This window comes from Drosophila suzukii, chromosome 2L (genome assembly GCF_043229965.1).
Source record: "Drosophila suzukii chromosome 2L, CBGP_Dsuzu_IsoJpt1.0, whole genome shotgun sequence".
NCBI classification, from domain to species: Eukaryota; Metazoa; Arthropoda; class Insecta; order Diptera; family Drosophilidae; genus Drosophila; species Drosophila suzukii.
This window is the reverse complement of record NC_092080.1, coordinates 12075881-12099993: the sequence shown is the minus strand read 5'-3', so window position 1 is coordinate 12099993 and position 24113 is coordinate 12075881. Positions and strand designations below refer to the sequence as shown.

The following is a 24113-nucleotide window of genomic DNA, read 5'->3' as shown; positions in this document are numbered from 1 at the left end:
TTACTCCGAGCTGTAAAACATACCAATTTCAGGAACTTTAATAAAAGTATACAGTATAATTTACATTCTTTAAAAAGGAAAAAAGGACCTGCATTTCATTATATAACTATAAAATCACGTTTACTTTTCCTGACTTTAAAATATCTTCCAGGCAGTAGGTCAAAAATCAAACAAGTCTCATGAGGGTCCTATCAAAGGACAGTAATAAAAGTATTTCTCGAATATTTAAAAAAATGAATTTATTAATTTTACATATTTACTCATTCACAAAAATCTGTAGTCCAAGCAAACATTATAATCTTAATTAGAATGCAGCCTCAGAACTTTTTGGCAAACAAAAACAAAGAACTATTGGCACAAGGTCCACATTTCCCATAAAAGCAAAGTGATAACCGAGAGATAAAGTCGAACCAAAACCCTTTCCCAATATAAAGCAAATATTTTGTGAAACCCATGGCAAGAAGCTGTCAAGGAAAGTGCTTGATATGAGATCATGTTTCCAAAGGTAAATAAAAACACACAGCAGTGGAACATGCACAGCTGATTATCTCATATACTCCATTAGATGATGGTATGATGACGGTGTTCAGGGGTTCCGATAGCCCAGTAGTGCAGCGGAAAATGGAAAATTCGACGAGGGTGTTTCCATGCCGTCGTCATCGTGGAAACATCGGCTAACCAACACGAAGCGACTTCGTTAGCACAAGTTTTCTGTACGAATTTGTGGGTTTCTGCGGCTTTGGAGTTACCGGCTGCCGGTTTCAGTTTCATTTTTCGAACGGAGCTCGTGCGAAACGGTTCGGTAGTTCGTTAGCTCAGTGGTTTTTGTCAGCTCAGCGATTTCCCACAAATCCAAGAGTGTTTCCGCGGAAAAGCTGGCCAAAGTCGCGAGAAAAGGTGGCTAATTAATTACCTTGTTAAACTGTCCCATAAATAATTGCCAAGTCGAGGCAGACAATTAAGGAGTCTGCGAAAAGCTGAGGCAGCAGCTGCAAGACATCCATAAATCGTGTCTACGAAAATCAAGATCGTGTTTACCTATGTAGCGAACGCTAAAAATTTATTTGCGAATTATGGTCAGATTTTCCAGATTTGGATTTTCCAAATGCAGCCAATATCCTCACTTCGACTGGCACTGACAACTCAATACAGAAAATCGTGTAGATTGGCAACGGATAATTGTGATTTAGCCATGCGTGTCTGGGTTGGATTACTTTACACAATTTGTGACTACAAAATTGCAGTTTATTGAGGGAAATATTTCAATATTTCGAAATTGAAGACGGCCAATTAGAAACACAAATAAATAATTGCAGGTGTTCATAGAATTACCTGTGCAAAGCCACATCTTTTGCAATAAAAATATTAAAAATAGTAGTTATTAGTTTATGTTGAGAAAACCTAGTATTATGTATTTTCCAAGGGCTTTTTAAATTTAACGACATTTTAATATGCTGTTAGTGGCTTTTAACAAATTTAATTACCAGTTATATAAAATCAACTAATCGTTGTACCCATGCAATTCATCAATATAAGAATGTCAGAGTTTATGGCTTTACGAGCTTTTCATTGGCACAGTTGGAAAGCTTATTAAAATGTTAATAATTATTCACCTCAGACAAGCTGTAAAATGTGAGTTTAATTAAAAAATATTTCTTTTTAATTACCTAGGTGACAGAAGATTAATTGTGAACATATGCAAATGCCAGTCAAGATATTAATTTGCATATTACAAATGCTTCTACAAGCGATCAGGTGTTAGAACTCAAACAATGAGATCAATTAGAGTTTGTTTGATATTTGCCATTTGTGTTTGTTCTGGTTCAATGAGAACATCACGCATACGCCACCTTGACAGCGGCTGGCATTCCTGAACCCTTTTTCGTGGAAACCAAACAAGAACTCTAAGCTCCCAGGCCAAAATTATTGATGCTACACTCGCATTCTTTTCCAATTCGCCGATGTCTGTGAACGAAAAAAAATAACAGAGACAACTAACAAGACGGGTGCACTGAGCCAAAAAGTGTTTGGCCAATTTTGATATTAAGTTCTTTGCTCAAGAATGATCCATTACGATAACAAGATATAATTTCATTTCATACCAATTTCATTAAAACTTTTTAAATTGTTTTTTTTTATAATAGAATGGAATAATATTTTCTTGTAGGTAGATACCTCTATTAGCTACTATAACGTACCAAAATTTAGGAAAAATCAGATTATTGATTTTTTTTATTATTATAGTTAGTTAACTATATTTTCGGTTATCAATCTTAGAACCTTTATTTGTCGCAGTGATATTAAAAAACAGTCGGGGGCAGTCACTGACACTGAAGAACCTCCACAGTCGTACTTTGACTCTTGCGGTCGTCGGTCGTTCGTTAGTTGCCGCTTTCGAATAAGTTTTATATGGCAATTGCCATTTTTGGCGCAACAGGACGGCTATATGGCCTTTGGGAGACGCACCTTAAAAGTGCGCCCGGATCGCCTGGGTCGCATAACCTTTAATGGGGGAAACGCCATGGGCCCGGGCCTTTGAAGCTCTCTCAAATTGGCAACCGGTTGGCTCCCAGTGAATGTCTTTCTGAATTTCTGTGTGTCTGCTGCAAAGCCTCTTTGTGTCAGTCGTGTGTCATTAGCATCCGCCAACTGAGCTCCCAGTGTGTCAAAAGATTTGAACTTTAAAGTGCTCAGGTGCTGAAGAGGCCCACAGACGAAAAGTAGACAGCAGACACTTGGACTGCCAGTCTGTCAGTCGGTCTTTGAAGGCACCGTGAAAAATAGTGGTAAAGACATGAATACAATTTAAACAGAACAAGAAAAAATGGTAAAAAGCAAAAAATATTATATATCCAAAAATATCTCATAAATTGGTACACTAAACTCTTATAACAAGTTGAGAGTATAAAAATCATGTAGGTTTTCAGTTAGGAACTGCAGTTAAAGTTATTCAATGCCATTTTGGGACCTAACATCAATATTGGTACTTTAAAATGTAGTGGTAATTTCCATGTAAGGTATGTAATTATGTTTTTCAGGACTTAAGTTAAAAAGAATATCCGTATAGAAATATCAGTATATATATATCAGTATAGAAATCATTTAAGTTTTCAGTTAGGAACTCCAGTTCAAGTTTTTCAATACCATTTTGGGACCAAACATCAATATTTATACTTTAAAAAGCTGTTGTAACTTCCATGTTAGGTATGTAATTATATTTTCCAGGGCTTAAAATAAAGAAAATATACCAAAAATAATCCTAGGAAACTCTTAGAATAAGGCGAGAGTAGAGAAATCATATAAGTTTTCAGTTAGGAACTCCACTTATAGTTTTTTAATACCATTTTGGGACATTTCATCAATACTTATACGCTAAAATTAAGCTGTAATTTTCGCCCAGTGTTCGTGAATTGCTTATCACGTTGTTTGACTTTGGGGCTCGTTTGAATTATGCGTGCTATCTTCCATTGCCATTCCCCTGGCCAGCGGGTAATTCACGCCGCAATTGTATCTTTCGGGTTCTTTTTATCACACCTGCCGTGCACCGCTGGATACCACACACTGCGGAGTGGAGTACCTACTCTATAGAGTGGGTACTGCAGAGGTAGAGTACACGTACTTCCACCTTTTTTTGCTCTTTTCATGGCACGTCCTCTTCGAGTGTTTGCCTTGGTAGGTGCTTAGAATTCGTTAGTTTGGGTTCACTACATAAATGTAGCTGTCTATGTTTTGTTTTTCATTTTTCCACTTGCTTTGAGATTGGCCTGAAAGTTTACAAATTAGCTTATAAAAACTTGTTACTAACACTTTAAAATACATAAAATCATACATCATGTAAATCATTTAAAAACTCAAAATGCTTTCGAATACCTATAAACTTTTAGAATAGGGCAACCAAACAAAGAGTGAAGTAATCCCCTAAGACAGCAAACATATTTTCCTTCCAAATTTTTAATTAAATTATTCCATTTAAAAACCAATTGAGCCAACCGAAAGCGATTCGGCATAATGAATTGGCAAAAATTTCGATTAATAACAACAAGACCAAAAAAAAGAGACACCCATAGGGGTTTGGCCTTAGAACCTTCTAAAAACGTCTAATCGAAAAGTATGCGGTAAAAAATAGAAAACAAAACAGAACAAATCAGATACCATAAGCTTCTACCTGGCGCTGGCCAAAAATAGCAGTCAAAGACCATTTAATAACAATATCAATAAAAATGTATTGCCCAAAATAGAAAACAAAATCGAAACTCATTTTGAATTGCAATAATCAGAATTCGTAAACCCCGCGGCACTCGAGAATTTTGAGTGGAATTAGGCAAATGATAAATTAGATTGATTAAATGACAAATGCGAGCGTGGGCGCCGCTATCGATAATAATAATTAATATTCATACTCTTCCGGGGGGTATCCATTAGTTTTTATTTTGTTGATATTATTACTTAGTGTTTGCCAATTCACACAAACTTTAGGGAAAATATATCACAAAATTCAAAGGATTGGCCTCTTTTTAAAGTAAAAATACATATACTAGGGTATATTAACTTCGGTTTTTTCTGGAAATAATGGTACTGCAGCAAAAACAAAAATCTATTAATGTTCGTGGTCTTTATATCTCCGAAACTCATTGTTCTTTTTTCATGCTTCCTGCTCTGCTTTTCGCACATTAATTGATAAATGCTATCAATTTGTGATCAAAAGTAATTAAGTTCGTGGACGATTCGTACGTGGCTAATTGCCAACATCATTGAAAAAGAAGACCAACACAAAAAAACATATGTATATAAAAGACAATTGGGAAAAATAAAAACAAACAAAATAAGAGACAATTTGCAGTGAAAACCCATTAAAAAGTGTAAATATGTAATGTGCGTATACAAGTGAGCGACTATTTGCCGAGTTATATCTGACTTTTTGCAACAAAAGTAGCTACGATGGAGTCTTTTATTATTATTATTGTGACGCTGCTCACAATTGTCACACAACAACTGAACAAATGTGCGGGTAAGTAAGAAACAAACAATTAAAAGATGACAAAAAAGCCAAAAATTCATCACATACAACATGGTGGGTTGGGTAATTTCTTGATACAATGTTTGATCACATGGCCATTTCAATTTGAATTTATGTTGCTTAACCATCCAGAGTATTTTATATGGCATTTCAGGGGTCTAAAAAGAATGTAATAGTGATACTTGAAGTACGAAAAATTAATTAAATAAATTCTTCTTAAATGCAAGCTACTTTTTTATAACATAAACAAATTTATAATTACTTTTCAATCTCCAGCTGTTCAAAAAAAATTTGCAAAAAAAAATACGGCGGATTAATTTACCTATATAGGTCTTATAACAGAACTTGTAAGCTTTTTCTGTGAAACAAATCCAATTGTATCATTAATGGGGGTATTAAAATCAGTACATATCCGATCGACTTATCAGTCGTTAAGAACGCCCATTAACCCCTTTCCACCTAGTTCTTTAACAAATAGAGAGCTCATAAAAAGCAATTACACTAATTTGCATCGAGTGGCAGCGAACAAATCCCACAGATAACTTAAACTCAAACATTCGCGCCGTGGGAATGCAACCGAAGATACGGAGCAATAAAGTGCGAACCCCCTTTATGACCTCTTTAAGGTGGGGTAAACTCGGCTCGGTGCTCTTTTATGTGGTTTATGATGCACTGCTTAGCTCTTAATTATAAGTCCGGTGCGTTCTATGCGACCCATACGGATTTTTTTCATTCAACTGCCACAGGTGTGAACTGACGTTTTGACAAGTTGGTAAGCGATATGTGGGCCTGGCTTTTACCATTTGGCTTTGCAAGCGACTGACTGACGGTGATGGACTGGGCTACCGACAAAATCCCCGGGGGCGTTCCATCAATGTCTGGAACTGAAAAAAATATTTACAAACTTTAGAAATGTGTTTAACAAAAACAAAATTTTGTCATTCCGCAGAACACTCTTTTCAGTCCTCATTAAGGTTTAATAAACCTTAAATCTTTAACAGGCTTAGTACTTTTCATACATATTGAATAGATTATGTCACATGCTTTCTAAATTAAATGTATGTTGAGTTATAGTATTTTATTCAAGATTGTTAAAATATGGTATATGAAATACCTTAATATAGAGTATGAAACAAAAATGCATCATAAGCTGTAAAGATAAAATATATTATATGTTATTTATATATTACTTATTTAAATGTTTTTTTTAAACCATTGTCTTTTTTTATGTCAGTAATCCATTTATTCATAAAATAGTCCTTAAAAAACACCGATTTAATTTTTTTTGATTTGTTATATAGCCGTATGTTTCTAAGTGTATGACGTGCCTGGCCAGCACACGCCCAAAAAATTATTTCATCACGCTGGGAAGACATATCAAATTTTTCGGGGGATGACTACCCATTGCTTTATTTCAGCCCAGCTGACACTCAGAGGTTCCATTTCAGGCCCTGTACTTTGTCCCCGTCAAGTTGAATGCACCTCATATGATATGGTGACTCCTTCATCGGTCAATCAGTCACTCGGGTTAAAGGTGTCGAAGTGGCCGCCAGATGTCTTTGGCCCCTTCCCCGCCAGAAATTCATGAATTTATGTGCAATCAATTAAGTCAATAGGTGTGTGCCCCCGTACGTTTTGTTGTCCGTAGTATGTTTTCGCACTCTGCGAACTTTTTAGTGGCCTCCGGCTGTTTCATGACTCCAATTAAAGCGTTTTGTTTAATAACTGACTTCAAGTTATTTCGAAAAAGATATAAACTTGCCTCAAGCTATTTATTAAATTAGGAAAATTATATAGAAGTACTTTAAGCCTTCGATTTTACCAAGACAACTTGAGCTGTAAATAGTTTTATTGTAGTGGTCTGTTTCTTTTTCTATTTAGTAATTGCTTTTGGTACTGTAAGGAGAGTCAACTAATTATTTGTATATGAATTGTATGTAAAAGTATTGGATCTGAGTCGTCAAAGAAAAATGAACCGTAACTTTAAACTCGTTTAAGCCAATTTCCTCTTTAAATATAACCATTTTTATGACAAATCTCAAAACACTTCGCCTGCCACAAAACTTTTGCAAAGTATTTCATATTTTGCACACACTTTGGCTAGATTTATGAGCGAGCTTGACACATTTATCAGACACTCAAGGTTGGTCCGCTGTCTTCTACCATAGAGTACTTTGCATAACAAAATAATAACAAAACGAAATCCATTCTCAGTTATGGGATCTGTGTCTGCCACTGTCTGTCCATTTGTCGCACCCAGGTTCAGATCCCAGAAATAGCATGATTCAGCAGTAGTTATTGGGTTTATAATGTACTCCCATTCAGTCCCTTTAAGTGGGAGTCTGAAATCTGCATTTATTTATTGGGTTTCTTTTTTTATGCGTTCGATTTCCTTTTGGAAAATACAGCTATTGCAAGATAAATAAAGTGTATTGCTCTTGAATAAATTAAATATTTTTATAAGGGGTTGTTAATAGTTTAAAGGTATTTCAAAATTATACTTCAATTCGTATTAATATTTGCAATACTGTTCTTGTACATATTTTTAATAGTTAGAAGTAGTTTAGTGACTGCCTTATTTAGGTTTCCTAGAATAACATCTATATTATAGTTTACAACCCAAGTTGACTAATTGTTGCTCATATTAATTAGCCGAATTAGCCGTAATTAGCATAATTTTTTAGGAGGTTCATGACTTTGACAAATGCTTTTCATTTGACGACAGGCAACAATTAGAGAGCCCGCCCATCGATCACCGTCGAGAGCCAGTTATTTCTGGATGTGGTCTTAGTTGTCTGAACGGGAGTGTCACCCCTCAGTCAATGCCAAAGACACAGTCTTTGAAGTTCGCCTGGTGACTTGTAGTCTGCGATTATTCTGTAATTTCCTTTACTTTTCTCAATCTCCCAACTACCATGACTGTGCACTTCTTTGTGCCAGACTAGAAAAAGAAAAACTTGAATGAAAATTACATTTAAATCAATAAGAACTATTTGTTTCTAGCTGGTAGAGATACCCTCCCTTTTAAAAACTATATCAAGGTTAATAATATGCATGTACTTTAGAAAAGTATTTAAAAAACTTTAACATTGCCATGAAAAGGTAAATACTTAAAAATGGATTAACTATTTAATCAATAAGATTATGTTCTGTTTCCTTTTTTTAGAAAGTACCATTAAACTTTTATTAACATTTTTTTGTCAACTGTCATTAAATTACTGCGAATATAAGAATAATTAATAATTAATGTAAAAACATATATTTTTTAATTAATAATTATAATTTTTAAATATAACAAAAAATAGAGTACTAGAAACTTTCATTGTTAAGTATAATTCCGATATTAGTTAATAGCAAATGGGCTATAAAATATATATATTTTTATATGTATATGTAAATAGTATAGAGTATTAGAGACTTTCATTTAAGCTGAACTTGCTTTCAATTTAATTTGCCTTGGCTCCGGCACAGAGAAAATTTCATGGACAGGAAATAGAAAAACACTGAAGACACTTTGTCTACACACTTCGATCGAGTGAAAGTAAAAAGACAGGAGTGGAATGGATTTAATAATGCGAATCCGAACAATAACCAGGGCCAGAGATTGGCCAATGCCAACATTTGCAGCAGGAAAAAGCCACGGCAACAGACAAATGCAGTCAGTGCCAAGGAAAACAGAAAAGCACGTCTGGCATACGCGACGTATGAGTAATGAAAATAACAATGCAACAGGGAAAAGAATGGGCGAAAAGCAGCGTTACAGGAGGAATAACTAAAAACCCTGACAAAGACAAAGTTTTCATTACGCAGCAGTAGACAAGCATAATATGAGTCCCCGGATGCTGGAAACACACAAATTTTTTCGCACACCCCAATGAGTCATCCGCATCCCGGAGTGCCGACTAAAAAAAAAAGGAAAAACAAGGCCAATAAACTCCAGCACGTTGGTAGTTGCAACTAATCAAACAGGCAAACAACATGTCGACCCAATTCGATGCAAAGTCAATTAATTCGGGCAGATTAATTAGTTTATGCGAAACTAGTTGACATTTCATCCCGGTGCCGCACCTCATTTGGAGTCTCCATTTCACCTGGCCAGTGGCCACCAAGTTCAGGTACACGGGCCCACCTAATGGCCGTGTCGGGATCCGAGTCGCCGCCCATCAATTGTTGACAGTGCTGTCATTAGCAGTTCTTATACAGAGAGAGAAATTAGTCATAGAACATTAGAACAATAAATGTGTAGAAAGTAGTATTTCTTAAAGTTAAAATAAAATAAATCATATTATTTTAGTATTAAGAAATACTACTTTATACTATAATACCACTAACACTATTTCTTAAGACTAAAATAAAATAAATGATACTATTTTAATTTTAAGAAATAATACTGTTAGCTTTAGTCCTAGTTAGGCAACTAATAATAAATATAAACACAAAGATATAATTTTGGGTTTACCAGTTATTCTATCTCCATATTTCCCAAATCTTTAATCTTAGAAATAGTCTGATTCTATTACCCATTTCCTTGATACTACTTTTTACTATAATACTACTTACACTATTTCTTAAGAAATACTACTGTTAGCTTAAGTCCTAGTTAGGCAACTAATAATAAATATAAGCACAAAGATATAAACTTGGTTATACCAGATATTCTATCTCCATATTTCCTAAATCTTTAATCTTAGAAATCGTCTATTCTATGACCCATTTCCTTGATATTTTTTTAAAGTGTACAAGTATCAACTCCCAGCGAGTCCAGTCACCCCAGAAATGTTCTGCCGAGTTTTCCAGTTCCTCCCTCAATTTTAAGGCCATGTTTTATCCTGTTTTTAATGCGCCATTTGTTGGCTTTTTAATTGTCCACCTAATAGATAACCTAATAGTCTTAGTCCTTCCCTGTTTACGCTCTTTTTTTTTGTCCTGCCCTTTTTGTCGCTATTTTCGTTTTAACGGTTGTTGACTTTTGGTCAGCCTTTTGTGGGTGGTTGGGGTATTCTTTTTTCAAGCACCAAATTAAATGGTCTTAGAGCTAAGCTCTCTCGGGAATCGATGAGGTCAAGTTGAGTTTTATTTGAGAACTGATTGCAACGACAACAAGAAATCAGTTGTAGGAAATTATTTAAAGATTGTTGCATTAAGGTCCTGTGATTTTAGGTCGTTTAACGGTTTAAATGTTGTATAAAGCTGAAAATTCACTTGTATTGCTATTTACAAGAAGTGTCTGTTAAATATATGTATGCCCAAACTCCAAACTCTGCTCCTTAACCACAAAAATCTACATAGAATCTCCGTTTAAAATTGTTGTTTAATTTTCCATATGAGGCCAAAGAAATAATATACTTTAGTCTTCAGTGTCGCAATTTTAAACAGTTTTTATTGGCTTTACCCCAAGCAGGCCACAATTTTGACCAAATCCACCTTCAAAACCTGCGGTCCCTCGCTGAACTCCACATTCTTAAGGAGCAAGGTCCACACGTTGTCGCAGAATCTAAAGTTTAACAATTGTTCGGCCTTAAATTGCATTTTGTTCTTGACTCGCTTGCTCAAAGCTGCGCTGATGCTCTTGTCGTATTTTAGTAAAACCTTATGAGCTAAATCATTGGATAAAAGGTTGCCCTGAAATATACGATTACAAGACACAGACTTAGGATAGAATTCTTAAGGTTCATGTATGCCGTGGAAAAACTTACGTTCACCATTTCATCCAAAGTCGCCTGAAGCGTAGTGCCCAAGGTGGATGCCCTGTAAAGCTGGTAGTTCATTGTAAAATTGGAATTTTCAGCAAATCCGTATCAACCAAGACAGTAGTTCGGGGGAAAAAAGTACGCATGCGCAGCCGATGTTCCGCAAAGAATCGAATTTTTGAAAGTCATTCACATTTGACACATAAAAAGGCACCTACAAACTGTACGATATATTAAAAGGAGCTGTTAAGCGCAAGATATCGATTATTGGGGACTGTTAGCCCCAACAGTGGAAATCGATAGCCTGCTGTTTAAGAAAAATGTAATCTTCTTTGTCCTATATTTTTCCAGGATTACTCATCTATAACTTAATATCTCTCCATACAAATATGTTCCCAGTATAAAAATAATTATATGACTTCAAGCTTAAGCTAAGTTTATAAGTGTGAACCAGGATCGTTTAGTTCTTTTAACGCATATTTTCCTTTTCGGATTTCTTGTAAAGTCAAGCAGTTGGCACTAAAATATGGGAAAATCCCTCCATCCATAAACACCACTGGCGCCATCATTTGGCAGGAATCAGCGGAGTTGGGGATGGTATAATCCCGTTAGAAAACCCCTCATATTTCATTAGGAACGCTGACAGCATTAATATATTTTTTGTGGGTGGGTCCTTGCTTCGAAAGCACCACGTTGGGCGCCAAGGACACGCATTTAAAATGTCATTATAAATGCGCGCATGTTGGAGTGAGCACACATATTCAACTCAAACTTCCCTCATCTGCATATTTTATCAGCATTTTTCGCATGCCTGGGCGTCAGCAATTGTAATGAACACATTTTATTATTTATAATGTTTGTACTATACGCCAGAGGCCCTATAAAGGAGCTATTTTCCCACCATTGCTTCGGATTGCGATTGCAGGAGAAACCAGGAAAAAAGTTTCCCCCTCGTTTTGGTGGGTCTATGTTTGGTTACCTCTCGAAAGCTAGGGCATAATTATGACAGGCATTTAGTAAAGGTAACACCGCCTGTTTTGTGGGCATCCAATTAGCGGCTTTTTTATTCATTTATTCCAGCTATTTGCATTTCCCGCACTTTAATTTAGTGTAGGGACTTCTCTTCATTTTTTGAAAGCTTCTTGATTGGAGTGTAAGGAACTTGTTTTATAAAACACAATAAAAACGGAAATATATTTTATTATTTGGATGTTGGTAAAAAGCGATATTGGGATAGAAACGAAAGAAATGTTTGATTTTTAAGGATCTTTATGCAAATATATGCGTCTTGAGATGTATTTCAAAAAGTATACTCAAAATTTCAATGCTTGTCGCATTAAAGCAATCCAATTCACCCCAAAATGCGGTTATTCAGATCACTTAAATCTTGATAAGCTTAAATTCCACTTATTTCCAAATTATAATCAAAGCTAAATCCAATTTGTTTTACCCCACAAATAAATCGCTTAAAGTTCAATGCATTTAATTTTTGTTTGTTCAACACGATACGCCAAACTATTTACACCCATAGCATTACATGAGTCTTTTGGATTCGCCCCATGTTTGCTCCAAATATTGTGGTATAAATTTGGGGGCAGGAAATCATAGACGAAGGGCGAGGAAAATTTGTAACCAATTATGCCTGGGGTTGTATTTTTTTCCGGCTAACAATAACTATTTTGTTATCACAAAATCAATACGCAACTCGATGACGCCGACACTTTAACTTCAATGGGGATAATAACAATGAGGGGAGTTATGAAAGGGAAAGGACGAGGGTGTAGGCGTCATTTTGATAACCCATATGCTAATAACTAATATCGGTATTATATTTATTTATGGCTTGTACTGGACTTTGACTCGTATGCAAACACACGACCACAACAATCGGGTGTCATTAGGTTGGAGCTCTTATCAAATTACGCATACGCCCTGTTCAATTTGGGAGTTAGGTTGGATTGGGAGTTATAGTTATGGCCAGCACTATTAGGGTCAACGTGAGCTTATTAAATGAATTCATTTGATTGGATTTGATGACGACTGTCAGCGTGTGTCCCTTTAGTGATGTGGATGATGGGTAAATAAAGCCAAAGAGTGATAGCAACCCTCGGGGATTATATTTTATTCGGGGTGAAACAGTGGTTAGAGGTGTTAGCCTAAACATAAAAATAAAAAGGACATTGAGGAAAATTATATAAAATACTTCAAGCAAACCATTACTTACGGAAAAATTAATATACAAATTGATTGTATTTTCCAACATCTCCAAGTACAATATATTCAATACTTCAAGCCCATAGTAAATAGTCGAGAAAATGAATATTAATCCGCAAATGGAGTTGAAAACCCACTTCCCCTGAGTGGGTCAATTGTGGTCAACCACTTGTGGCAGCATCCCAAACAATGAACTCCACCCTATCATCTAGATTCCACATGACGCCATCCACATTAACTAGATTTTTCCACCCTCTTTTCCTTTGCAGCCGTTGATGTTTATTTTCCCACCACATCGGTGAAATTCAATCTACCCATCAACGAGGAGTCGGAGAGCATCTTCTCAAAGATTCCGCTGGCCCAGTTCCAAGTGCTGCGAATGGAGAGCAACCGGTTGGCCAGTGATTACTTGTACAGCCTAGAGGACAATCCCCTGCTGCGGATAAATAGTTCCTCCGGCGAGATATATATGCGCACGGATTATAACGCACCAAATTCGAGTGTCAAGTATGTGGTGACCGCCTTTCCCAGGGATCAACCTGATCATGAACTGCTGCCCGTGTCGCATCTCACGTTGGAGGTCACACCCCAATCCCTGGAGGATTACTGCTCGGAACTGGAGCACATTTGCTTCTGGAGAAGTGCTGAATACAGTATAGCCGAATCGCAGGGTCAATATCGGCGTAGGGATTCCTTCGAACCCGTACTTATCGGGTCCCTTAATTCCCGGGCCGCCAAGTATCTGTGTCATGTATCTCTGGATTACTCCTTGAACGCCGGCAGTTCTCACTTCGTTCTGAAGCAAAACCGCCTGTACACCCGACAACCCCTAGATCATGATGAACTTAATGGCCTGAATGCCAAGGCGGGACAGCTGCAGGCCCGAATTACCTGTACGATTAAATTATCCACCCGTGATCAGAGGAAATTCTCGCGCAGCTTCGATATTAAGTTACTCGATCGCAATGACAACGGACCCAAATTGCAGGAGAGCGATTCGAGATTTGAGTTCTACCTGGAGCAGCCCTACTTTCAAGCGGTGAGTTCTGGAATTCCAGGGGGTTGGGGGACTTACAAAGGAGAGGATTTCAGGGGTAGAGGCATCTCAACCAGACCCTGCCCAGACTATTCGTCTGCCGGCTGTCTGGCCGCTCACTGGGTGCGGGCTTATTGAATTCACCCATGATGAACGCCCCCTAAACACGCAACCAAGTCAGCTACACTTAAAAAAACTAACCAACATTTATTTTTTAAAGAACCCTACAATGTTTACAATGTCTAAAAGTATGCAACAACATTTTTCGATGGATAATTGCTTAAAGATGACGCTTCATTATTCATTGCATACTTTTTGACACCCATATAAATAATTTGTAAACCTATAGGGATTTCTCAGATTCCCATTTATTAAGTATTTTTAAGTGTATCGAAGGACTCAAGCCCGGTCACCCTGCCATTATTTGGCCATTACCACGTCTGGTTGCAAAGGTCCTTTTGGGGTAGATAGATAAAGTTGGCCACTTCCGCGACTTCTTTCCCAAACTCCCCCCATTCCGTTTCATATGTTGCCATTAAAAACGCGTAACGTTTATGGGCTTTTATGATTGGAGCATGACAGACAGTAAGGGAAAGCCAAAAGGAACCGGAATGGGAACGTCAAGTGACTTCAGCGCGAATTGAAGCCCGCAGTCAGAGTCCCTTAAAGTTGCCACAAAAGTAAATTATGTTGTCGTGTTCGAAACAAGCCAAGCCTATCCCCAAGGATCTGCAAAGTGTGTCAGTTCAGGTGCAGATAGTGCGATCTCCTCCCTCCGACTGGAGTAATTGGTTCTGCACTAAAGTCCTGCCATTACAAATTGCTGTAGGTGGCTCTGCATTTAAATAATGTACATTTTATTTTATTTCGAGGAAATTGCTCGCGACATGTCCCATAATAAAAAGTAACAAAAGTTTTGGTGTGACGAGGTGTGGCTGAGGTGCAAATCGGATGGGTCAACTAAATGAAAGACATGCTCAGGTCCAGGTAATTTTAGGGGTTTATTTAGAGAAGTAAGACAGGAACATAAGGAACAAAGGTTTTTATACCGCTACTAATATTTCTTCTCATGAGTATTCGGATTTTAATGATATATAATTTGTATCGCAACACTTGGAAGTAATATCAGTAATATTTATTTATTCAGGTACTTCTTAAAAACAAATAATACAAATACTGCGGGTACTAAAAATGGAGTAACATTTTTTCCTAATTAAAAGCCACCAACGCAGCAGTTCTCCCAAAAGATTTGCACACCCAAAACTATATATTCTTTCCACAACCTTCAGTTGTTCCTAACACAATGTTATATTCGTCAAATGGAAACTCCAACCCACTTATTATTCAAATGTGGTGTCCTTCCTACCTTAACAAAAGCCACCACTCCAGCTTAAGCCTAAGTCCAGGGGAAGACACCTTGCTAATGTCGCAGCCCCTGGGATCCATTAAAAGGGTTTCGGGATGAGGGTTAGGGTGAAGACACCACCCACCTCGTAGGAAAATGTCAGGTCTCCGAGGATCTGAAACCCCAGCCTGACCTTGTGCACGAATTGAAATGCTAATCACCAAGAGCGCATCCTTGGAGGGCAGTGCTGCAATTTGCCAAGGGGGTGCCAAGTGGAATTTAATTAGCGCTGGTCAGTAAATGCTAATGAAGCTACCTGTTAATTCATACCCCTCGCATTTTTTGTATATGTATACCCACAGGACGAGGAGGCGGGGAAGAAAATCATCTACGTGGACAAGGATACGCTGGCGGCAAATGCTCACCTGGTCTATGCCGTGCATAATGACTCCAATGGACTGTTCCGGCCGGATTGCCACGCCTACGAGGCGGATCACACGGGCAGGCCACATACCATCGTCAGTTGTCGTGAGTACTATAATCTTGACGCTCTATAAGATAGCCCTTTCGATATTAGAGATATTAAACCCACAAACTTAATTCATTATCTCCCAACCAGAACTTCGATTCTCCCGGAGTGGCGTTTTTCGGGAAACCCCCTACTGCGTTTCGCTGGAAGCTCGGGATCTGACCATTGAAACGCATAACGAAGCCCTGTCAGCCACGGCCTATATTTGTTTCCATATAGACCTGAGTAATCTTCACGAAACCGACCAAGAATTGCCCCAAGCTCTGCCCCTCCGCTCACGTCAGCATCGAATCTTTGAGGGTGAAGATTTCAATGGGGATTCTTCAGGCAGGTCCCTGGCTCCCTTGACCGTGGAGTACGAAAAGGACGTTTCCGTATACCGGACCGCAGCTTCCTATTATCGGGTAGTCCAGCCGGAAAATTTTCTGGAACTAATGAGGTCCCGTTCTATACGATTTAATATTGTAGAAGATAAAATTGGAGCATTTGGCATTACCTCGACTTCGGGTATTGTCTTTGTGAATAATACACAGGCTTTGGAGGAGGCGCCTGAAACCATATACTTCCTGAATGTCACCTGGATAGATCAGCAACGTCTCTCGCATGTTCGAGTGATCAATGTCCATTTGGTTCATGGTAGACCCGAGAACACCAGCTGCGAACTGAAGATCAAATCTCGGTCACAATCTTGTGCCCAGGTTAAATTCCAATCGCAGTGCAATCGATTTTGTGGCTTGGCAACTGGCGGCGGATCTTGTCAGTGGAGAGGAACCAATTCGGCGATGTTCAGTACTAGATATGGATCCTGCGTACCCGAGTCCCGATATTGTCCCGATCATGTGTGCGATCCCTTGGAAGAACTGCATCCCATGGCCTGTCCGCAGGATTGCACGCCAGCTAGCAAAATAATGGGTCCCCATTCGAGTAATGAGAATAAAAAGGGTATCTACAGTGCCTCGGGCACATGCATATGCGAGGATAATGGCAAGTGCTCGTGTGCTCCGTTGGACGAGGAGCCTAGGATTAAGAAGCCCCGCAAGCGGAAGAACGAAACGGAGGCGGAACCGCTGCTGGGCGGACGGAAAGGTACTGCGACCGATCAATCCCTTCAGGATCCTCTGCTCATGGGTGTCCTAAATGTGGCTGGCTTCGAGTGCGATCGCTCCTGCATGTTCTTCGTGATCAGTTGTCCTCTGGTCTTCGTTCTCCTGCTCCTCTGCCTGCTAATTGTCCAGCGGAAGATGCTCCAACGTCGCCTGGGTAAGCAATCAATGACCCCATCTGACAAACAGGCTCTTCCGGAATCGGGAGATGGAGATCTCGCCCTGATGCCGCTGCAAAGTGGCTTCAAGTTCGAAAGTGGCGATGCCAAGTGGGAGTTTCCCAGGGACAAGCTGCAATTGGATACGGTCTTGGGAGAGGGTGAATTTGGTCAGGTTCTGAAGGGCTACGCCACAGAGATCGCTGGTCTGCCGGGAATAACCACCGTGGCTGTGAAGATGCTGAAGAAGGGCGCCAATTCCGTGGAGTACATGGCACTGCTCTCGGAGTTCCAGCTTCTGCAGGAGGTGTCCCATCCCAATGTGATTAAGTTGCTGGGCGCTTGCACCTCCTCGGAGGCTCCTCTCCTGATCATCGAGTATGCCCGATATGGTTCGTTGAGAAGCTATCTTCGCCTCAGCCGGAAGATCGAGTGCGCCGGCGTGGATTTTGCAGATGGAGTGGAGCCGGTCAATGTAAAGATGGTTCTTACCTTCGCCTGGCAGATCTGTAAGGGCATGGCCTACCTCACGGAACTTAAGGTGGGTTTTTTGGTAAAAACTTAAACCAGTTAAATATTGAAATCCCCTTTTTTCAGTTGGTTCATCGCGATTTGGCCGCTAGAAATGTACTTTTGGCAGATGGCAAGATATGCAAGATCTCCGATTTTGGACTAACCCGAGATGTTTACGAAGACGATGCCTATTTGAAAAGATCTCGAGATCGTGTTCCCGTCAAGGTAAGCTGATACCATACCCTATAAAGGGCATAAATTTATTTCCCCAACTTCCAGTGGATGGCTCCTGAATCTCTGGCGGACCATGTATATACCAGCAAGTCGGATGTGTGGTCCTTTGGCGTTCTCTGCTGGGAACTTATCACCCTGGGAGCCTCTCCATATCCTGGCATTGCTCCACAGAACCTGTGGTCTCTGTTGAAGACGGGTTACCGCATGGACAGACCGGAAAATTGTTCGGAGGCTGTTTACTCCATAGTTCGCACCTGCTGGTCAGATGAGCCAAATGGCAGACCCTCCTTTAAATTCCTGGCTTCAGAGTTCGAGAAGCTATTGGGCAACAATGCCAAGTACATAGATCTGGAGACGAATGCCGTTTCCAATCCGCTTTATTGTGGTGACGAGTCGGCCTTAATGACGACGGAATTCGGTGAACCGGATTCGTTGCAACACCTTTGGTCACCACCCAAGATAGCCTATGACATCCATGACCAGGGCACCAGTTACGATCAGTCGGAGGAAGAGGTGCCAGTGACTTCGACGGCCCCGCCTGGTTACGATCTCCCACGACCTCTGATCGATGCCACCGCCAAGGAGCAGGTTCTGCGATACGAAAACGATTTGAGATTCCCCTTGAATATTAGAAAATCCAGTTGCACTCCAAGTTACAGCAACATGACCAATGGGTCTCCAGCGGCCACCTCATTGCCACACTATTCCGTTCCTGTGAAGAGGGGTCGCTCCTATCTGGATATGACCAACAAGAGTCTCATCCCAGACAACCTGGACAGCAGGGAGTTTGAGAAGCATCTCTCCAAGACCATCTCGTTTCGCTTCTCTAGTTTGCTGAATCTCAAGGAAACGGCGGAGGCGATTCCAGGGCAGCAAGCCGAGGATGCTGTCTAAACTCCATGTTACGATTGCCTTACCCATCTATGTATAGTTTCCCCCCTAACAACTGAGTTCCGAGTTCTTGTCCCTCATCTGCGCCTGTTTTTCAGTTCAAACTGTTTGTTGATTAGTTTTAGTTTAACATTTAGTCTCTTAGCTTTATGCTGATGCCAAATATGGATTGTAAAAGAACCGAATTCGCATTCGAATACTCCCATGCATTTATAAAAGAATTTACTTAGCCAAAGACAAACTTAGTTCTATCGGCGATACATTCCAATAAAAAACAAACAGTTTCGGATAACACTTTTATAAGCAGTCCGGACTTAAAACATGCCATAAAGGATTTGAAAAGAACCATGTGTTTTGTACAAACTTTTTCCAAAGTTTCTTCACTTTTTAGAAATATACATTTTTAAATTGTATACTTGTGCTTTTAAGAATATGCCTATGTGCTAAAGGCTTCTCTGTATTCAGAGTTATATAAAAATTGTAAAACAAATTATTTAGAATTTATAAAGATAAAAGTTTCTATAATTATTTATTTTAAAATTGTACAATTTTGCTAGGATAAGCTAGTGTGATTCATAATTTCTAAACATTGTTACACATTCCATAGTAATGTTCAGTCATAATATAAGATTCCATTTATTTAAGTCATAAGTCATACAACCATAATATTAACATTCATGCAAAATCAGCGAGTACACCTGGTACATCTCTATATAAAAGCGGCACTAACAATCTCACAGGCACTTAAATCTTTAGGTATCGGAACCTTTGTACTTATTTATCTTCCTTTTTATAAGCCAAATAGCGATCAACCAGAGGACTGTAAATATTTGTATGTACTGCATATGCTATTTAAATTTTAAATATACCTAAACTAAAAATATATAATTAAACAAACCAAAAAACGAGCGAAGTGTTCCTGTTTTTACTCTTCGTCGGGTACCAGCAAGTTGAGATTAGCACTGCCGGCCAGGCTGCCAATGAAGGTTTCCTCGTCTCCTCTAACGGACAGGGTTTCCCTGCCAGTCAGGACCTTCTTCTCCCTGATCATAGCCGTCCTTTCCCATCGCGAGCCCTTGCAATTCTTACAGCTCTGCTTGGGCAACTTAAAAACTGTGGCTGTGCGATTTCCGCAGTCCTTGCACTGGAAGAACCGCTTTTCTGCATCGACCACCTTCAAAGGGTGCTTCTCCTCCTTGCAGCGATCGGAGGCGGAGAAGGCTGTGTACTTGCACACCTGGCAGATGACAGCCTTGCAGGGCATCTTATAGGTGCCCAGCATCTTTTCTTCCATAGCCTCCTTGCGTTCTAGCTTGTTGAAGTACTCCTCCTGCGCCTCACGCTCTCGCATCTCTACGAGATTTGTGTGGGAAGAGGTGGCCGCCATAATTTTCTCTATTCTAGATTTGCGCATCTGTTCGCGGTCATCTTCTTCCATTTTCTGGCGCTTGGCGCTGCTGGCGAACTTGTCGTGAAGCTCATCAATGGCTCTTCTCTTGCCACTTTCAGTGCCTCTTGTTGAATTGGGATTGATCTTCTCCAGGGGTTTCTTCTTTAGCAGGGCGGCTGCTCTCAGCTTGGCACTTTGAGCCTGACGAGCTCCTATATTGATATCCAACGAAATGTTTTCACCACCAGAAAGTTTGGGCGTCAGACTAGCATCAAAGGAGAAGCCGCGATTCTTGAATTTGTCTGGCACAGGTGTAGTGGGCATGCTGCCAGTGGGTGTGGCTGTTTCGGGTTCTTTTTTCTTTTCACTGCCTAAAACATGACCCTGGGCCAGCTTTTCCTTCTCAAAACGCTCATTTTCCGCTTTAAGCTTTCGCAATCGCTCCAGATCCTGGACCCTTTGTTTCCTAGAAGCCTCCACACCACCAGCCAAACGGGAAACAGGACCACCTCGCTCGGCATATGGAATTATAGGGGCCTCGGCTGTTTTGGGCTTAGAGGCGTGATCAACGGTATGTGCAAAGGGCGAAACATCATAGCCAGCCAGCGAGCTCAGACGATCGCGTTCCTTGGAGATCAGCTTTGCACTTTTTTTCGCGGGAACTGCAGTAAAGGTTTGTCCGCCATAGAAGACCTCGTTTTTGCCTAAAAATAAAGTGTTTGAGTGACTAGAATTATGATCATGTGTTAGGACTTTAAAGCCTCTTACCCAAAACCTTGTTCCTCAGCTCATTGATACCACGACCTGCTGTCGCCGATTGGAGTTCCGAACGCCGGGACATCTTTCCATATTCCTGCTTCACATGGAAGATGCAATAGTCGCAGTCGGTTAGATTAACCACCGAAGTGCACTTGTCTCCATTCTTCTTGGTAGCCCGACATGTGCCCAGATCTTTGGACTGGCCCAGGATCATGACTTTCTGGGAGCTATCAATGGTTAGACAGGCCACATCGGAGCTACCCGCTCTCCTCTCAAAAATTGTTGGATTCAAGACAGCCAGACACAAGCCCTCCGCTGTTTTCCACAGGGACTTGTGGGCTTCATTGAAGAGAAAAAGTGAGATTGTTTTGACCTCGCCTCGGAGATCGGATAGCTTCCACGTTGAGTATGGATCCCCCTTCTTGGTAGTCTTAACAGGATTCTTGGAAACCAGAGCGCCGGCAATGACCCAATCTTTGGCCAGATCACCTCGCTCGATGTGGAAGGCAACGCCGGAGAAGGGCACCGCTTTTCTGCCCGCCATGCGCTCCTGGAGCAGTGAGCTGGAGATCAGGGGGTTAATCATGCGCAGTCCAAAGACGGGATCCGTGTAAACAGCGGAGACGGGAGCACTTGGCTGGGATGTGGATGCCACGGCGGCGGCAGCTGACGGAGGCCTTTGGAACGTGCTGCTCACTGTCGACTGGCGCTTGATAGGATTGTGCGGATTTTTGAGAGGCTGCGGCGTGGAAGTGACCATTTGGGTGGTCTTTTTTAGCTCCTTATCCACCTCCCGGGCCACCTTTGACTCGTGGGCATTCTGCCGTTGCTGCTTCAGGTTCTGGTTTATATCACTGCCGTACTCGTTGTACTTGCGTTCCAGGAAGTTCTTGACCTCCTCATCGTCGGATGAATCCAGCTCTGGTTCTTTACTGATCGCGCTCTTCTCCTGCTTGGCGGGTTTCACGGTCTTCTCGAAGGTGAACGCATCGGCGAAGCTACTGTCTTCCCGCAGCTTTGGCACTGCATTGGCCAAAGTGGGTTTTGGTTTCTCCGATTTTGCAGAATCGACATTAACGTTTTCCGCTTCGCCCAGCAGTTTTTCCAGCGCCAGTACTTCCTCTTCATCGTCGATACTGATGTCTGTCTGGGATTTATTTGCGGGACTCATTTCATCCAGTTTTTCTTGAGATTTTCACGTGTTTCCTTGGTTTTCCCGTCGAGTTTTCCAAATGAGCGGAAAAACAAATCACTTTTGGCGGGCTTAGTGTGACCGTAAGTGTGTAATTAATAAAAGTGTTTATTGTGGCTGTTATCCAACACTGACCGTTTGGAGGTGGCATATTGCAGAACTTTATTTTGAGTTTGAAGCGATAGTATTTTACAGCATTTATTTGTTGTACAAATTTTTTCTATAATATGTAAGAATTAAAATCAAGCTATGTTTAAAGGTATAATTTCAACAGTATTACCCTGTAATTAGGTTTGCTAAATTTAATTTTCTTAAAGTACTATCCATTTATTTCAGTACTTACTTTTTAAGAAAATATCACAACAGTATATGCATTTAATTATTAAATTAGCTATTATAAAAATCTGATTGAAATGACACCGTTCTCGAGCCATCAGAGTCAAACGATATATCGCGTTTGTATTTATCCCCAAAAAATACCTACTTCTCACGCATTTAGTATTTTTCCTTTGCCGCAAACGGGCGGATTCTATCGCCCCCCAAGTTACGGTCATACGCTCGTCAATAAGTCATCTTTCGGCTTTAATTCACGAAAAAATTGCAAAGAAAAGCCAAAGGAAAGTGCCTAGAAGCTGCCAGTCGAAAGCAGCCGAGTTGCAGCCGTGAAAATCTTAGTGAACACTTTGCCAGCGGTGTCGAGCAGCCGTGGAAACGCGGAAAAGCAGCTGCAGCAGCCAAAGAAATTTGGCAAAGAGTGCGACGTCGAGAGGCGAACGGGGTACCGCTAACAACGGATCGCGAACCTAGTACTTCAGCATTAAGTTTTCCGCTGCTTGCCACGGTTTTCCACGGCCTTGCCCACGGACATTCCGCCCCCCTGGAAAAACCGCCTGCCAGGCCAACACGACGAGCAGGTGAGAGGCTACATATATGGCTGAAGATCTGCCATTCCCAACCAAATCGCCATGCGGCACAGCTCCACCCACAAGTCAGCGCACCACTCACCACCCCCTTCGCCGCCCGTTGCATTTGCAATCTGCTTCAAACGCATTTGGCATTTTTTTCATCTTTTTTTCCGTCCATTTGCTATTTTGTATATATTTTGCAAAACATTTCTCGTGGCCATTTTGTGGTTATAAGCGCCGCTTGTAGGCGGCTCCACGTGTGTTGGTGTGTGCTCGCGTGTGTGGTTGCTGAATGGGTATTAAGTTACAAGCACGCGGCCTCCCACTTTTGTTGTTGTTTTTCGTGACGTTTTTGTTTCTGATAACCTTTTGCTTCGTGTTATCAAAAAAAAAAGAGGAGAGAGCCCAAAGAAGAACAGGGCTTACATCACAGGCTTCGCATCGCAACGCATCAGTGACCTAATGCACTTTTAACCCCTGGAGTTGGCTTTCTTTTTGCTGTTGCTGCTGCAGAAAACGAAAAAATAAATAAGAAAAACAAAAGAAAACTAGCAGAGTTGCCACTGCTAATTTGTCTCCTGACATTTCTTTTTATTGTTTATTTTTGTGCCATTTTCCTTGCGCATTTTCCTTTACAGCTATGTTTCTCTGTTTTCGTTTACCTGCCATTTCTCTTCTCTCATCTTTTGCTCTCTGTCTCGCTTCCGCTCTCACTCTCTTTTTTGGATTTTGGCCCGTCATCTGGCGGTCAGTAGCCGGCGACCCCTCCCCACATCCCATTACGTTCCGCTTCCTCCTCACATCCTCATCATCTTGCACCCAAATTTGTATTCTATAATATAAGAAAATCGTCGATAATTTCGGAGATCCGAACGTTGTATTCCCTTTCAGTTGGTAATAGAGTATTATTCAACTGGATTATTGCTAAAATGTCTTCCAATAAAAGATCCCTTCCACATCCAAAACATTATCAGTTGTTATTCTAGACTTCAAAATTAAGGTGTTTTAGATACATTTATTATAAAAAAAAAACAAAAATAAATTATGCAATAGTAACTCTGGTCTGTAGATTCTAGTTTTATTCTTTAAATCTAAACATGGCAAGCAAAATAACAAAATTATTATTCAAATTTACAA

At 40.2% G+C, this 24113-nt stretch overlaps 3 protein-coding genes across 5 annotated transcripts; 1 reads left to right on the top strand and 2 right to left on the bottom strand.

Moving 5' to 3' along the window:
- The first annotated feature begins 755 nt into the window (after positions 1-755).
- On the top strand, positions 756-19551 carry Ret (Ret oncogene). 2 transcript variants are annotated; one of them, XM_017070932.4, is made up of 7 exons: positions 756-897; positions 4706-5008; positions 13191-13960; positions 15665-15830; positions 15922-17633; positions 17690-17830; positions 17885-19551. In XM_017070932.4, the coding sequence occupies exons 2-7, from the start codon at positions 4939-4941 to the stop codon at positions 18731-18733; spliced, it is 3708 nt and encodes a 1235-aa protein (XP_016926421.3). In that variant the 5' UTR covers positions 756-897; positions 4706-4938; the 3' UTR covers positions 18734-19551. The 2 variants fall into 2 exon arrangements, with proteins under 2 accessions (XP_016926421.3, XP_070852069.1); XM_070995968.1 differs by lacking the exon at positions 756-897 and having other exon boundaries at positions 4608-5008.
- Positions 10351-10892, bottom strand: LOC108007299 (transcription initiation factor IIA subunit 2-2-like). Its single transcript, XM_017070944.3, has 2 exons — positions 10714-10892; positions 10351-10639 (listed from the first exon to the last, which is right to left on the bottom strand). Exons 1-2 carry the CDS (start codon positions 10783-10785, stop codon positions 10406-10408), a joined length of 306 nt encoding a protein of 101 aa, XP_016926433.3. The 5' UTR covers positions 10786-10892; the 3' UTR covers positions 10351-10405.
- Mcm10 (minichromosome maintenance 10 homolog) lies at positions 19343-22169 on the bottom strand. Of its 2 annotated transcripts, XM_065864374.2 has the most exons (3): positions 20889-22169; positions 19629-20824; positions 19343-19550 (listed from the first exon to the last, which is right to left on the bottom strand). In XM_065864374.2, the coding sequence occupies exons 1-2, from the start codon at positions 22048-22050 to the stop codon at positions 19656-19658; spliced, it is 2331 nt and encodes a 776-aa protein (XP_065720446.2). In that variant the 5' UTR covers positions 22051-22169; the 3' UTR covers positions 19343-19550; positions 19629-19655. The 2 variants fall into 2 exon arrangements, with proteins under 2 accessions (XP_065720446.2, XP_016924463.3); XM_017068974.4 differs by having other exon boundaries at positions 19343-20824.
- Positions 22170-24113: the final 1944 nt, after the last annotated feature.

Coding starts and splice junctions, on each gene's coding strand:
- Ret (XM_017070932.4), top strand. CDS start 4,939: ATGGAGTCTTTTATTATTATTATTGTGACGCTGCTCACAATTGTCACA. Junction 15,831..15,921: donor ACATACCATCGTCAGTTGTC/GTGAGTACTATA, acceptor TCTCCCAACCAG/AACTTCGATTCTCCCGGAGT. Junction 17,634..17,689: donor CCTACCTCACGGAACTTAAG/GTGGGTTTTTTG, acceptor CCCTTTTTTCAG/TTGGTTCATCGCGATTTGGC.
- LOC108007299 (XM_017070944.3), bottom strand. CDS start 10,785: ATGAACTACCAGCTTTACAGGGCATCCACCTTGGGCACTACGCTTCAG. Junction 10,640..10,713: donor CTTTGGATGAAATGGTGAAC/GTAAGTTTTTCC, acceptor CGTATATTTCAG/GGCAACCTTTTATCCAATGA.
- Mcm10 (XM_017068974.4), bottom strand. CDS start 22,050: ATGAGTCCCGCAAATAAATCCCAGACAGACATCAGTATCGACGATGAA. Junction 20,825..20,888: donor GCTGAGGAACAAGGTTTTGG/GTAAGAGGCTTT, acceptor CTTTATTTTTAG/GCAAAAACGAGGTCTTCTAT.